This window comes from Dendrobates tinctorius, unplaced genomic scaffold, assembly GCF_039654945.1.
Source record: "Dendrobates tinctorius isolate UK_male_01 unplaced genomic scaffold, ASM3965494v1 ptg000384l, whole genome shotgun sequence".
Lineage (NCBI taxonomy): Eukaryota > Metazoa > Chordata > Amphibia > Anura > Dendrobatidae > Dendrobates > Dendrobates tinctorius.
In genome coordinates, this window is record NW_027362050.1 from 809,504 (window position 1) to 824,778 (window position 15,275).

Sequence of the window (15,275 nt, forward strand, 5' to 3'; positions counted from 1 at the left end):
TTTAGGCTTTTTCAGGTACCGTATTTTCCGCTTTGTAAGACGCACTTTTTTTCCCCCAAAATTGAGGGGAAAAAGGGGGTGTGTCTTACAAAGAGGATATACATTTGCGCTGCCACTGAGGGTACTTGCCGCGGCACTCTGTGCCCTGATGCTGCCGCTGCGCTGTCCGCCACCGCCGCGCTCCTGTCCCCCGGTGGTTTCTTCCGCCCCACCGCCGCCGCCGCGCTCTGTCCCGTTCAGCGTGGGGGGGTCTCTGTCGCTCCATGCCTGCTTTCTTCCTGGAAAATGGCCGCCGCGCATGCGCAGACGGACATCTCGGCACTGAAATCTCGGGAGATTCAGACGCCGACGGATAGTACGGGTTGATACTGTCTTACCCTCGGACTGCAGGGCAGCTTGAACTTGTTTGGATGTTAGTCGAGGTTCTTTATCCAACATCCGCACAATCTTGCGTTGAAATCTCTTGTCAATTTTTCTTTTCCGTCCACATCTAGGGAGGTTAGCCACAGTGCCATGGGCTTTAAACTTCTTGATGACACTGCGCACGGTAGACACAGGAACATTCAGGTCTTTGGAGATGGACTTGTAGCCTTGAGATTGCTCATGCTTCCTCACAATTTGGTTTCTCAAGTCCTCAGACAGTTCTTTGGTCTTCTTTCTTTTCTCCATGCTCAATGTGGTACACACAAGGACACAGGACAGAGGTTGAGTCAACTTTAATCCATGTCAACTGGCTGCAAGTGTGATTTAGTTATTGCCAACACCTGTTAGGTGCCACAGGTAAGTTACAGGTGCTGGACAGTCTGGCACTGGACTGCTTGACCGTGTGCATGGCAATATGAAGTCTGAAGACTACCAACAAATTTTGCAGCATAATGTAGGGCCCAGTGTGAGAAAGCTGGGTCTCCCTCAGAGGTCATGGGTCTTCAGGACAATGACCCAAAACACACTTCAAAAAGCACTAGAAAATGGTTTGAGAGAAAGCACTGGAGACTTCTAAGGTGGCCAGCAATGAGTCCAGACCTGAATCCCATAGAACACCTGTGCAGAGATCTAAAAATGGCATTTTGGAGAAGGCACCCTTCAAATATCAGGGACCTGGAGCAGTTTGCCAAAGAAGAATGGTCTAAAATTCCAGCAGAGCATTGTAAGAAACTCATTGATGGTTACCGGAAGCGGTTGGTCGCAGTTATTTTGGCTAAAGGTTGTGCAACCAAGTATTAGGCTGAGGGTGCCAATACTTTTGTGTGAAATGATCAATGTTTTGCTTTTTGCTTCATTCTCTTTTGTGTTTTTTCATTTAAGACAAATTAAATGAAGATAATAATACCAAAGAATTTGTGTTTGCAATCATTTTCAGGAAGAAACTGAGTATTATCTGACAGAATTGCAGGGGTGTCAATACTTTTGGCCACAACTGTATCTATCTATCTATCCTGACGGCTCACGCTGTGAATTTACTGTACTCGGTTGATGAAATGTTGGGTTTCCTATGAGATGAATGCATAAAAATCGCATGGTCCGTGCGTCGTACGATTTTTTCTCTCGCACCCATTGACTTGCATTGGCGAGTTCTTGTCCGATATATACAGCCACCCACAGCATGCTGCGATTTTATTGCATGTCCGATCCGAGCTGAGAAAAAAAATCGCAGATAAACACAGAATCATTGACTAACATTGAGTGCAATCCGATTTTTATTATTGGATTGCACTCACCCGTTTTAAACGCAGATGAGTACGAACCCTTAAAGGGGTTCTCTGGAGAAAACAAGGATAGGTGTTATTACATTGATTGGTAGGGGTCCGACCTCTGGAACCTGCACCGATCAGCAGAACAGGGCTCTTTTATCCTCTATTATTATTTTTATTATTATTATTATTATAGCTATTATTACTTTTTCACTTTACTATATTTTGCAAAATGCTATTTTTTCAAGCTGTCATTATTGCCGTGACATAAAATAATTGTTTCATGAAAGAAGGAAAAATAACAGTGTTTGAGTATATACTGGAAAAATACTCTCGAATTTGAGTATATACTGTACATATATATACACACACATATATATATATATATATCTTTTTTCTTATATTGTGAAAAATGCTGTTTTCTCTGGCTGTGATTACTGCTATGACACGTGATAGCTGTGCAACAAAAGAAAGGACTAGGACTGGGAATGTCTAAGAGCTCCACCTTGTGGCCTGCCAATGTATATGCGTAAATAATAGCACCACCTTGTGGCCTGCCAATGTACAGATGTGTAAATAATAGCACCACCTTGTGGCCTGCCAATGTATAGATGCATAAATAATAGCACCACCTTGTGGCCTGCCAATGTATGGACGCATAAATAATAGCACCACCTTGTGGCCTGCCAATGTATGGACGCATAAATAATAGCACCACCTTGTGGCCTGCCAATGTATATGCGTAAATAATAGCACCACCTTGTGGCCTGCCAATGTATATGCGTAAATAATAGCACCACCTTGTGGCCTACCAATGTACAGGTGTGTAAATAATAGCACCACCTTGTGGCCTGCCAATGTATAGATGCATAAATAATAGCACCACCTTGTGGCCTGCCAATGTATAGACGCATAAATAATAGCACCACCTTGTGGCCTGCCAATGTATATGCGTAAATAATAGCACCACCTTGTGGCCTGCCAATGTACAGATGTGTAAATAATAGCACCACCTTGTGGCCTGCCAATGTATAGATGCATAAATAAAAGCACCACCTTGTGGCCTGCCAATGTATGGACGCATAAATAATAGCACCACCTTGTGGCCTGCCAATGTATGGACGCATAAATAATAGCACCACCTTGTGGCCTGCCAATGTATATGCGTAAATAATAGCACCACCTTGTGGCCTGCCAATGTATATGCGTAAATAATAGCACCACCTTGTGGCCTGCCAATGTATAGATGCATAAATAATAGCACCACCTTGTGGCCTGCCAATGTATAGACGCATAAATAATAGCACCACCTTGTGGCCTGCCAATGTATATGCGTAAATAATAGCACCACCTTGTGGCCTGCCAATGTATATGCGTAAATAATAGCACCACCTTGTGGCCTGCCAATGTATATGCATAAATAATAGCACCACCTTGTGGCCTGCCAATGTATAGATGCATAAATAATAGCACCACCTTGTTGCCTGCCAAGGTCGGAGTGCTTTTTTTTTTTCATACTACGATTTTTAGTGCTCAGTGTCATTGATTAAGATACAGGGGTTGGACAAAATAATGCAAACACCTAACATTTTGGCATAATAATCTTCGAACGTTATAAACATGCAAACCGTGACATATGGTAATGTTTTGTAGTTGATTATTTGTGTTGTGATATGTGTATGTAAATTAACTGTTTGTTTTCCAGAACTGTAAGAACATTGATGTGAACCTGATACCAATGGCAGAACTCTCGGATTTTCAAAGAGGCCAAATTGTTGGTGCTCGTATGGCAGGCGCTAGTGTAACAGAAAGTGCCCGAATGCTTAGCGTGTCAAGAGGTACTGTCTCCTAAGTAATGACTGCGCTTGAAAGAGAAGGAAAAACGTCCGCAGCAAAGCACAGGTCCGGCCGAAAGTCGAAGTTGACAGAGAGAACGTCGGACTCTAAAGCGTATTGTGAGAGAGGATCGCAAGACCACGGCTCCGAAAATCACTGCTGAGCTCAATGAACACCTACAGAACCCAGTTTCCATGAAAACTGTTCGTCGGGAGCTGCAGAAATCTGGATTCCACGGAAGAGCTGCAATTCGAAAACCGCTGCTCTCAATGACAAATGTTTCCAGGCGTTTAGAGTGGTGTAGAGACCTCCAGAATTGGTCCCTCGAGCAGTGGAAACCTGTGATATTCTCAGACGAATCATCGTTTACCCTATTTCCGACCTCCGGCCGAGTGTACGTTTGGAGACAGCCGAAAGAAGCATTCCATCCAGACTGCCTTCTCCCAACCGTAAAACATGGAGGTTCTGTGATGATCTGGGGTGCTATTTCGTGGAGATCCGCCGGGCCAATGATATCCCTTCATGGAAGAATTAACAGCCGCGATTATTTAGGCATTTTGGGCGACCAAGTGCATCCTATGGTTCAAGCACTGTTCCCGGAGGGGAACGCCATCTTTCAGGATGATAATGCACCAATTCATACAGCTAGAATCGTTCATGGCACGAGGAACATTGTAATGAAGTTGAGTATCTCATCTGGCCCCCACAATCCCCAGACCTCAACATTATTGAGCATTTATGGCCGATTTTAGAGATTCAAGTTAGACGTCGATTTCCGCTGCCATCGTCGCTCAAAGAACTGGAGGGTGTTTTACCTGAAGAATGGGCTACAATTCCTTTGGAAACAATTCACACCTTGTATGAATCCATACCTTAGAGAACTGAGGCTGTAATCGCCGCAAAAGGTGGACCTACACCATATTAAACTAACTTTTGTTGATGTTTCCAGGTGTTTCCATTATTTTGTCCAACCCCTGTATGTGTTGTATGTAAAGCTTGCTGTGGGCCCGTACTGTACTCTTATTTTTTATACCTCTCCATAGATTACCTTATTATGTAAGAATTGTTGAGAAAGAAAAATCATATTATGAAATATGGAGTGGGTTGTGTTTCTTTTTTTTGCACGCACAGGGAGATATATAATAGATGCTTTTGCACCAAAATTTTTGAGTAAATTGCAACATTTCATTGTCATAAATGACAAAGTCAAATTTATAACTGTTTTACTCTATGTATGACACCAGTCTTTAAGAAGTAAAACTTAATAATGGTGAGAAAAGGGAGTATGGTTTACGTTTTGGCGTGAAGTACGACATATGATTACATTTCTACAAAACAGTTGCATATTCTACGAGGCGTGGAACAAATACCTTCATCTGCTCATTCATCGAGTAATGGGATTATTTATGGTGGAGCAAAAATTATTGTTCTCAGCAGCACATCCCCCGGTGTAGGCATGAGATGTGCCGCTGACAACATGATACTGTAAGGGGACAGAGTGATTGTTCTGTCCTCATCATTGTTCCTCAGCCAGTGGAAAGAGGCCAGGAAACAAGCGTGAAATGTCCATCAGAAATGTCCAGCTAAGATTTTAGGGCGCACCCCGATATTTTTTAAATCTGTTTGTTAGCTTACCCGAGGGTCCTTCATGTATATACGACTGATGAATAAAACTTGGCCCACGATCGTCTGATAACCGCACACACAGGACCAGCTGCTGACGAGTGTTTGATCTTCTTACAAGAAACGTCTGTAAGTTTAAAATTTTTGGTCAGTTCCTTTATACATGAATACTGCAAACAAAGAAACACTGATAATCAGAAATTATGTAAAAAGAAAATCACTTAGGTTCTAGTCTGTTACTTAAAGGGAATCGGTAACTTTGGAAAACGCTATTTACCTGCAGGTATTGGTTTAATCTGCAGAGCAATGGTGTTACAATACTGCCTAGCGCCTAAGAGTGCTGCTACCGGGAGAAAATAAACTTATTACCTCCCAGATGCTGCTTGCTTTCAGTCAAGGGGGCGCACACGGAGCGCTTACAGTCACTGCATACAGCACCGCTCATTTTATTGTAAGCAACAGCTGTAAGCACGCCCCTGCACTTTGATTGGTGCAGCGCATCTGTGCAGAACCGGCTGTCAATCAAAGTGGTGGGGCGTACTTGGATCACCCCCAAGGCAAGTGGGGTACTAACTCGGTACTCGGTGGCAGTGACCCGGTCCGTGGCCCTGGGTGTCCATGTAAAATAGGTGGAATGAATAAAGTTTATGTATGGATAAGTTTGTGACGCCACCTGTGGTGTCTGGTCATAAGGGGATCAGCGCTGCAGTGCAGATCCTCTGGGACAGATGGTGTAATGCAGCAGAGGTGTACTAGCTCTCCACAGGCAGAGCTGTAGTCCCAGGGCTGCTGAGAATAGATGTTGAGGTAGATGGTGTAGTGTTAGGAACAGAGATGTAGCAGTGTTGAGTAGGTGACGCAGGAAGAAGGCAGAGACACCGCTGAATGCAGTTCCAATGCTTTACTCACGTTTCTGGCATAGACAGGTGCCCTCTTCAGTGCTGTGTCCTCCTTGTCAGAGGCTCAGCCAACTCCCAGGCAGATAGAATACACCCTTCCAGGACTCCCTTCCGTATGTGCCTTTTCTGAACTTCTCCTTTCTAGCGTTAATCTGAAGTACTTGTAGTTATGAATTACACTCAAGTTCCTCTTTCTTGCTGTTACTTAGAACTCCACTCGCATGACAGGCATCTCACACACGTTACTGCTGTGACGTCGAGTCTTCGGTGGGAATAAAGTGGTCACAACTTCTATTCCTCCGGTTTCTGCTGTAGGATCATTAGTATCACACACACAGCCTCGGATACCGGCCTTTGGCGCATTAAACTTAGGGAAGGGCTCTGCTCTAGCCATAGTTCCCAGCTCTCTCCTCCTCATGTTCCGTCCTTTTCTATCTTTCTTCTGAAGAGCTGATCTTTCTCTTTCTTTCTTTGCCAGCAACTCCAGCTCACAGGAGGCTGCTGCATAAATGTCCTCCCTCTGCTTCCCCTGTGAGGAACTACCCTAACTTCCTGTCAGCTTTCCCCTCTCTAATGCAATCTAAGCTCCACCCACCTCCCAGCACCCTTCATGAACCAAGCAGGGGCCATAGAGGGTGCTCTGCTGTTCTAAGGTTTCCGTGCTGGGTGCAAGTGCTGGAGTCTGGTCAGGTGTCCCCATCTTACCTGGGAAGAGGGATACTACCCCTCAGGAGGAGATGCAGTGCCTCTGTGGCGACTGAACCCTCAGGGGCGCCACATACTTACAGCAGCCATTCACAGTATAGTGAGCATGGTTCTGTATGCAGTGACTATGCATGCCCCCATGACTGGAAGCTGACGGCTTCCGGGAAGAAATAAGTTCATTTTCTTCCAGTAGCCGAACTATTACTATATAACACTATTGACATCCAAATGAGCATCTGCAGGCAAATGGTGCCTAACATACTGTATTAACTATATTTGGGTCCATTAGGCTTCTGAATCTACGAGTCATATAACTTTAGGCTGGTGGTAATTATTCCACAACAGACACCATAATTCCCCCTCTACATGTACGTTGGGGGGTCATACACATGGGCTTGAACATGACTTCTAAAGTACAGAACAGTACAGTATAGCCTTCGTGCACCAACATAAAACTTCCCTCGGACTCCATATCTACAAAAATATTCTCAGTTTTTTATTCTGTCGGAGTCATATGAATCTTTTTGCTTCCATATGAATTAAGGGAGTGCAGAGGGCACAGTATTGGGCTCCAGTACATCTATGACAGCCCTCTTGTGGCTCCATACAAAACAAAGCTGTAATATATTATGTGCATGAGCGCTTAGGCTTACAAGTGATGGATGCTAAGGCCTGTGGAAGTAAGAGTGGTTCCTGCTTGCTCGACACATCTACCATCATCGATGGAGTGAAATGGTTAAGTTATCACAGATGTTGGATTCTTCAGAAATTTTGAAAAATTCTAACAGTTTTAGTAAATTTTAGCATTTTTGAGGGGGACATCTATGGAGATAAGTGCCCCATTCCAGGTTGGTTGGACCTTAGGAGAGGGATGGTATCAAGCAGTACCTGAACTTTTCTTTGTCATGGACATTATGTTTAGCAATCACAAGAGGCGCCCCAGATGCTGGCTATCGAGTACTGGCCGAGGACATTTGCACTGCCCTGGTTCAGATACAAGTGCCAATGTGGATGCCAGAGCAGGGTCTATCCAAAACGTTTTGCTCAACTATAGTTCCTGACTTAGATATTACCCCTTGTCATGTTTGAAAGCTCATTAAAGGGTCAAACATTGATTTATAGTAGGGTGGCTACCTCCGCTAGGTGACACTTACGAGACAGAATTTAGGATAGAGGTTGCACACTTTTTTCCATGGATATTTGCCAATAACACTTCATACTGAGCACCTAAGAATTCCTATAGCCAAGCCATCAGATACAGTCGTATATGCTCCAACCCCATGGATAGAGACAAACACCTTGGTCGCTTCAAAAAGACCTTTTTGAATCAGGGCTACCATCCAAGAACAATTGAAAACCAAATTACAAGAGCTACCAGAATGTCAAGGAATCACCTGCTACATTACAAAGCTAAAGAAGAAAATAACCGAGTGCCTCTAGTCACCTACAACCCAAATCTGGAGGTGCTAAGGGGAGCTGCACGGAAATTACAACCTTTACTACAAAAATATGCCCGATTACAATCCATTTTTCCAGACCCCCCACTACTGTGCTTTAGGCAGCCCCCAAATCTAAGAAGCATCATTGTCAGAAGCCCCCTGTCCTCTCTAACAGCTGCAGGAACCTTTCCTTGCAACCAGAAAAAATGTAAAACCTGTCCATTTATAATGACCACGGACAAGATAAAGATCCCCAACTCACATCAGGACTACAAGATCCCAGATACTTTCAGCTGCATTACATCTAATGTGGTGTACTTAATTATTTGTACTAAATGTCCAACTGGGGGTCTGTATGTGGGGGAGACAGGGCAAAAGCTTAGAACAAAGATGAATGCTCATCGTCACACAATAAGAGAAAAAAGAATGGATCTACCTGTGGCAAAAAAACATTTTTGTATGCCTGGTCACAGCAACACCATGGATATGAAATTACTGGTATTGAAAAGTAACTTCACATCTCAGAGAGACAGGAGGGTCTGGGAGTATAAACTTATGACGACCTTTGACACTCTCAGTGCTGGAATGAATGTGTCACATGGATTTATGTCTTTTTACATCGATTAAGGAATTTGCTCCTAAGACCTTGTGGGGGCATCACAACACATTAGGAGACCCCAATCAGAGGACAATAAAACATCCAGACTCCTTATCTATGAACTAGTTCAATATTTATGTTTCTCCCTATCCCATAATGATAATTCTGCTTCACGTCACTTGTCATATCTATTGCATTATTTCTTTCTGTGTTCTGTATAAATATATGATTCTTCAGATGTTGTATTAGTCAACGCCTGATGAAGAGACCTGAGTAGTCTCGAAAGCTTGCAATGTGTTACCATCTTTTCAGTTAGCCATTAAAAGGTATCAACCACTGAGGACTCTCAATTCTGAATATTTTTCTATCTACTGGCTAACACGGTACAATGATATCTTTCCTGTATGAAGAAGAGCCATTCGTCCTTCCCTCCTTGTGCATTATTGTGATTTGAATCTTTTATAAGCAGTAAATCCAAGAGGCAGGTACTGTACTTACCCCAGGGGGCTCCCTCTGCAGAATGTGCAATGCGGTGGCCGAATTTACACTGAGATGAAGCCAGACGCTCTGTGTGAGAAGAAGCCTCTCGGAGACACTCAGAGATGTCGGGGAGCCTCGGGGAGATGGGGAACGGGAGGTTTTTTGGTGTGGATAATCATATACAGGTTCACATATACTGCAAAGAGAGATGAGTTGCAAGTCAGCAAATATTACTAAGTATGGTGACAGAAGGTCCCGCATTTTACCTTGCAGCTTGAGGTTCCTACCATAAATTCTACTGATCTACAATATGTGCATGGACTTTATTTCTTTCTTGTACACTGCTCAAAAGAATAAAGGGAACACTTAAACAACAGAATATAACTCCAAGTAAATCAAACTTCTGTGAAATCAAACTGTCCACTTAGGAAGCAACACTGATTGACAATCAATTTCACATGCTGTTGTGCAAATGGAATAGACAACAGATGGAAATTATTGGCAATTATTAAGGCACCTTCAATAAAGGAGTGGTTCTGCAGGTGGGGACCACAGACCACATCTCAGTACCAATGCTTTCTGGCTGATGTTTTGGTCACTTTTGAATGTTGGTTGTGCTTTCACACTCGTGGTAGCATGAGACGGACTCTACAACCCACACAAGTGGCTCAGATAGTGCAGCTCATCCAGGATGGCACATCAATGCGAGCTGTGGTAAGGTTTGCTGTGTCTGTCAGCGTAGTGTCCAGAGGTTGGAGGTGCTACCAGGAGAAAGGCCATTACACCAGCAGACATGGAGGGGGCCGTAGGAGGGCAACAACCCTTCAGCAGGACCGCTACCTCAACGTTTGTGCAAGGAGGAACAGGAGGAGCACTGCCAGAGCCCTTCAAAATGACATCCAGCAGGCCACAAATGTACATGTGTCTGCACATACGGCTAGAAACCAACTCCATGAGGATGGTCTGAGGGCCTGACGTCCACAGATGAGGGTTGTGCTCACAGCCTAACACCGTGCGGCCCTCCAAAGAAATGCCACCTCACACCATTACTGACCCACTGCCAAACCGGTCATGCTGAAGGATGTTGCAGGCAGCAGATCGCTCTCCATGGCGTCTCCAGACTCTGTCACGTCTGTCACCTGTGCTCAGAGTGAGCCTGCTTTCATCTGTGAAGAGCTCAGGGCGCCAGTGGTGAATTTACCAATCCTGGTGTTCTGTGGCAAATGCCTTGCATCCGCACGGTGTTGGACTGTAAGCACAACCCCCATCTGTGGATGTCGGGCACGCAGGTCATCCTCATGGAGTATATTAAGCCGCTTTCATATGGGGCTGAGAACTGGATATCTAGATATTTTGAGCCAGGAATGAGAAACCTTTTTCCCAGAACATTTTCCCATAAATAAAAATACCAGTAAATACGTCCATAATTCTTCTGTCAAGTTAGTAAAAATGTTATTTAACAGTTTCCTCATTGGACCTCGTTTGGGAAGTTATAAATATAAAGTCATGGCCGAAAGTGTCGGAAGCGATTGATTACAACAACCAAATATTAAGCTGAGGGTGCCAACAATTTTGTCCGGCCCATTTTGGGGGTTTTGTGTGAAATGATGTCCAATTTGCCTTTTTTTCTGCTTTTTTTGTGTTGTTCCAATACACAAAGGAAATAAACCTGTGTATAACAAAACGTGTGTAATGGTAATAATATTCTGGGAGAAATACATCATTTTCTGGAACAATTTCAAGGGTGCCAACTATATTGGCCATGACTGTATGTAATAAAGAGGAAAATTATGAACAAAAAGGTATTCATATCTGGTGGGCAGATCCACGTTTGTGATTTTCAATCCTTGTAGCATCCTGCCCTGAAGAGGAAGAAGAGACTAAACAATCTTTCAAGTATGCAATTTTTAAAAAGTTGTAATTGTTGTTTTTTTCTATTAATACATTTTTTTAATTTATTTATTTTTTGTATTTTTGAAGGTTTAAGCTTTTATAAGTTGAAGATGGTAACCCTATAAAGGAGGTGTTTAATGAGACCAACACCTGTCCTCACACCTTAGCGTGAGATTTTGACTTCATTCGCAACTTTAGTGGAAGACTTTTATTTTGAGAAAGCAAAAAATATAATACTTTCATAGGTTGTACTTAAATTATGTGTACGTGATACAATTTATACAGCCCATTTGGGAAAACAGTGGTTTCTCAGAAAACACAGACTTCACCAAACTGATTTTTTATGTACAGATGACATCAAATCAGTCTGATCATTCCTTAAGAGGTTTAACCCCTTTACCCCCATGGGTGGTTTGCACGTTCATGACCGGGCCAATTTTTACAATTTTGACCACTGTCCCTTTATGAGGTCATAACTCTGGAACGCTTCCATGGATCCCGGTGATTCTGACATCGTTTTCTCGTGACATATTGTACTTCATGTTAGTGGTAAAATTTCTTTGATATAACTTGCGTTTATTTGTGAAAAAGCGGAAATTTGGCGAAAATTTTGAAAATTTCACAATTTTCCAAATTTGAATTTTTATGCCCTTAAATCACAGAGATACGGCACACAAAAAAACTTAATAAATAACATTTCACATATGTTTACTGTACATCAGCACAATTTTGGAACCAAAATTTTTTTTTGTTAGGAAGTTATAAGGGTTAAAATCTGAGCAGTGATTTCTCATTTTTACAACACCATTTTATTTTTACGGACCACATCACATTTGAAGTCACTTTTAGGGGTCTATATGATAGAAAATACCTAAAAGTGACACCATTCTAAAAACTGCACCCCTCAAGGTGCTCAAAATCACATTCAAGAAGTTTATTAACCCTTCAGGTGCTTCACAGGAATTTTTTGAATGTTTAAAAAAAAAATGAACATTTAACTTTTTTTCACAAAAAAAATAATTCAGGTCCAATTTTTTTATTTTACCAAGGGTAACAGGAGAAATTGGACTTCAAAAGTTATTGTGCAATTTGTCCTGAGTACGCTGATACCTGATATGTGGGGGGAACCACTGTTACGGCGCATGGCAGAGCTCAGAAGGGAAGGAGCGCCGTTTGACTTTTTCAATGCAAAATGGAAAGGCTGTAATTCAGATCGGACGCCATGTCGCGTTTGGAGAGTCCCTGATGTACCTAAACAGTGGAAACCCCCTACAAGTGACCCCATTTTGGAATCTAGACCACCCAAGGAACTTATCTAGAGAGGTGATGAGAACTTTAAACCCACAAGGGCTTCACAGAAGTTTATAACGTACAGCCGTACAATTAAAAAATCATATTTTTTCCACATAAATGTACTTCTCACCCACAATTTTTACTTTCCCAAGGGTAACAGGACCCCAAAAGTTCTTGTGCAATTTGTCCTGAGTACGCTGATACCCCACATGTGGGGTTAAACGACTATTTGGGCGCATGGCAGAGCTCGGAAGGGAAGCAGCGCCATTTGACTTTTTTGGCTGGAATTGAGATCGGACGCCATGTTGCGTTTGGAGACCCCGCGATGTGCAAAAACAGTGGAACCCCCCAATTCTAACTCCAACCCTAACCCCAACACACCCCTAACACTAATCTCAGCCCTAACCCTAAGCCCTAGCCCTAGCCCTAACGGGAAAATGGAAATAAATACATTTTTTTTATTTTATTATTTTTCCCTAACTAAGGGGGTGATAACGGGGGGTTTGATTTACTATTTATGGCGGTTTTTATATTTGGCAGCTGTCGCACGCTAAAAGACGCTTTTTATTGTAAAAATAATTTTTGCATCACCACATTTTGAGAGCTATAATTTTTCCATATTTTGACCCACAGAGTCAAGTGAGGTCTTTTTGCGCGACGAGTTGATGTTTTTATTGGTACCATTTTTGGGCACGTGACATTTTTTTTAATCGCTTTTTATTCCGATTTTTGGGACGCAGAATGAACAAAAACCAGCATTTCATGAATTTCTTTAGGGTACTGCATTTACACCGTTCCGCGTGCGATAAAATTGATAAGGCGGTTTTATTCTTCTGGTCAGTAGGATTACAGCGATACCTCATTTATGTCTTTTTTTTATGTTTTGGCACTTTTATGCAATGAAAACAATTTTACATAAAAAATAATTAATTTTGCATCGCTTTATTCTGCGAGCTATAACTTCTTTATTTTTTCTCTGATGACGCTGTATGGTGGCTCGTTTTTTGCGGGACAAGATGACGTTTTCGGCGGTACCATGGATATTTATATCTGTCTTTTTGATCGCGCGTTATTGCACTTTTTGTTCGGTGGTATGATAATAAAGCATTATTTTTGCTTTGTTTTTTATTTTTATTTTTTAAGGGGTTTGCTAAAGGGGTTAACTAATGGGACAGTTTTATAGGACAGTTTTATAGGACGGGTCGTTACGGACGCGGCGATACCAAATAGGTGTACTATTATTGTTTTGTTTTTTTTTCCAAAAATGAATGTATTAGGTATATTATTTTTTTTTTTTTAAATTTATTTAGCAATTTTTTATCAATTATTTTTACACTTTTTTTTTTTAACTTTATTACACTGTCCCAGGGGGGACATCACTGTCATGTGTCATGTGTGAGAACGCTGGTCTGACACATCACAGATCAGCGATCTGACACAGGCACTGCACAGGCTTCCTCATGCCTGCGCTCTGCGAGTGAGGAAGCCGGCTCCCTGCAGGCCCCCGCCGCCATATTGGATCCGGGGACCTGCAGGGAAGGAGGCCCCCGCAGCAGAGCTGCACATTGCGCTGCTGCGGGGGTCACAGGGAAGCACAGATGGAGCCCCCTCCCTGCCGATGCTTCCCTAAACCCCGGTACACTGCGATCGTGTTTGATCTCAGTGTGCCAGGGGTTAACGTGCCGGGGGCGGTCCATGACCGCCCCTGACACATAGTGCCGGGTGTCAGCTGTGATAATCAGCTGACACCCGGCTGCGATCAGCGGCGCTCCCCCCGTGAGCGCCACTGATCGCTATGACGTACTATTCCGTCCTTGGGAATTAAGTCCCAGGGCACATGGATGGGATAGTACGCCATATGTCAGAAAGGGGTTAAAGATTAGTTTATTTTAGGCCTTTTTTGTGTTTTCATTAATGCATTACAAGACATAGTGTGGACATCGTTAATAAGGACCTGTATTTTGTGGGACCAGTTGTTGCTTTATGAGAGCCATTTTGGGGTACATATAATTTCTTGATTGACTTTTGTTACATTTTGTGAGTGGATTGAATTAATGCAATGCTGTCACTGTTTAATTGTTTTGTTTTTAATTATTATGTCAGGCGTCATATTGCATAAATAGTATTTTGCCTTTATTGTATGTGTGGATATTATAACAATACCATTTATGAACTTTCTTTTCCATTTTAGCACTTTTGCTGCATGTTACAAAAAGTTGCATGTACATACGTGGTCAAAATTGTCGGTACCCCTCGTTTAATGGCAGAAAAACCCACAATGGTCACAGAAATAACTTGAATCTGACAAAAGTAATAATAAATAAAAAATCTATGAAAATGAACAAATGAGAGTCAGACATTGCTTTTCAGCCATGCTTCAACAGAATTTAAAAAAAAAATAAAACTCATGAGATAGGCCTGGACAGAAATGATGGTTCCTTAACTTAATATTTTGTTGCACAACCTTATGAGACAATCACTGCAATCAAACGATTCCTGTAATTGTCAATGACACTTCTGCGCCTCTCGACAGGTATTTTGTCCCACTCCTCAAGAGACTGCTCCAGTTGTCTCGTGTTTGAAGGTTCCCTTTTCCAGACGTCATGTTTCAACTCTTTCCAAAGATGCTCACTAGGATTTAGGTCAGGGCTCATAGAAGGCCACTTCAGAATTTTCCAATGTTTTCCTCTTAGCCATTCTTAGGTGTTTTTAGCTGTGTGTTTTGGGTCATTATCCTGTTGCAAAACCCATGACCTGCGACTGAGACCAAGCTTTCTGACACAGGGCAGCACATTTCTCTCTAGAATGCCTTGATAGT

At 42.6% G+C, this 15,275-nt stretch overlaps 1 protein-coding gene across 1 annotated transcript in view; it reads right to left on the reverse strand.

Annotated features, from left to right (window-relative positions):
• Positions 1-15,275, reverse strand: part of RIN1 (Ras and Rab interactor 1) — a 38,823-nt gene that overhangs the window by 21,234 nt on the left and 2,314 nt on the right. Inside the window, exons 3-4 of the mRNA XM_073563282.1 lie at positions 9,290-9,467; positions 5,163-5,277 (exon numbers count right to left, since the gene is read on the reverse strand). Of these exons, the coding sequence (XP_073419383.1) occupies positions 5,163-5,277; positions 9,290-9,467 (293 nt within the window). The remainder of the gene's footprint in view (positions 1-5,162; positions 5,278-9,289; positions 9,468-15,275) is intronic.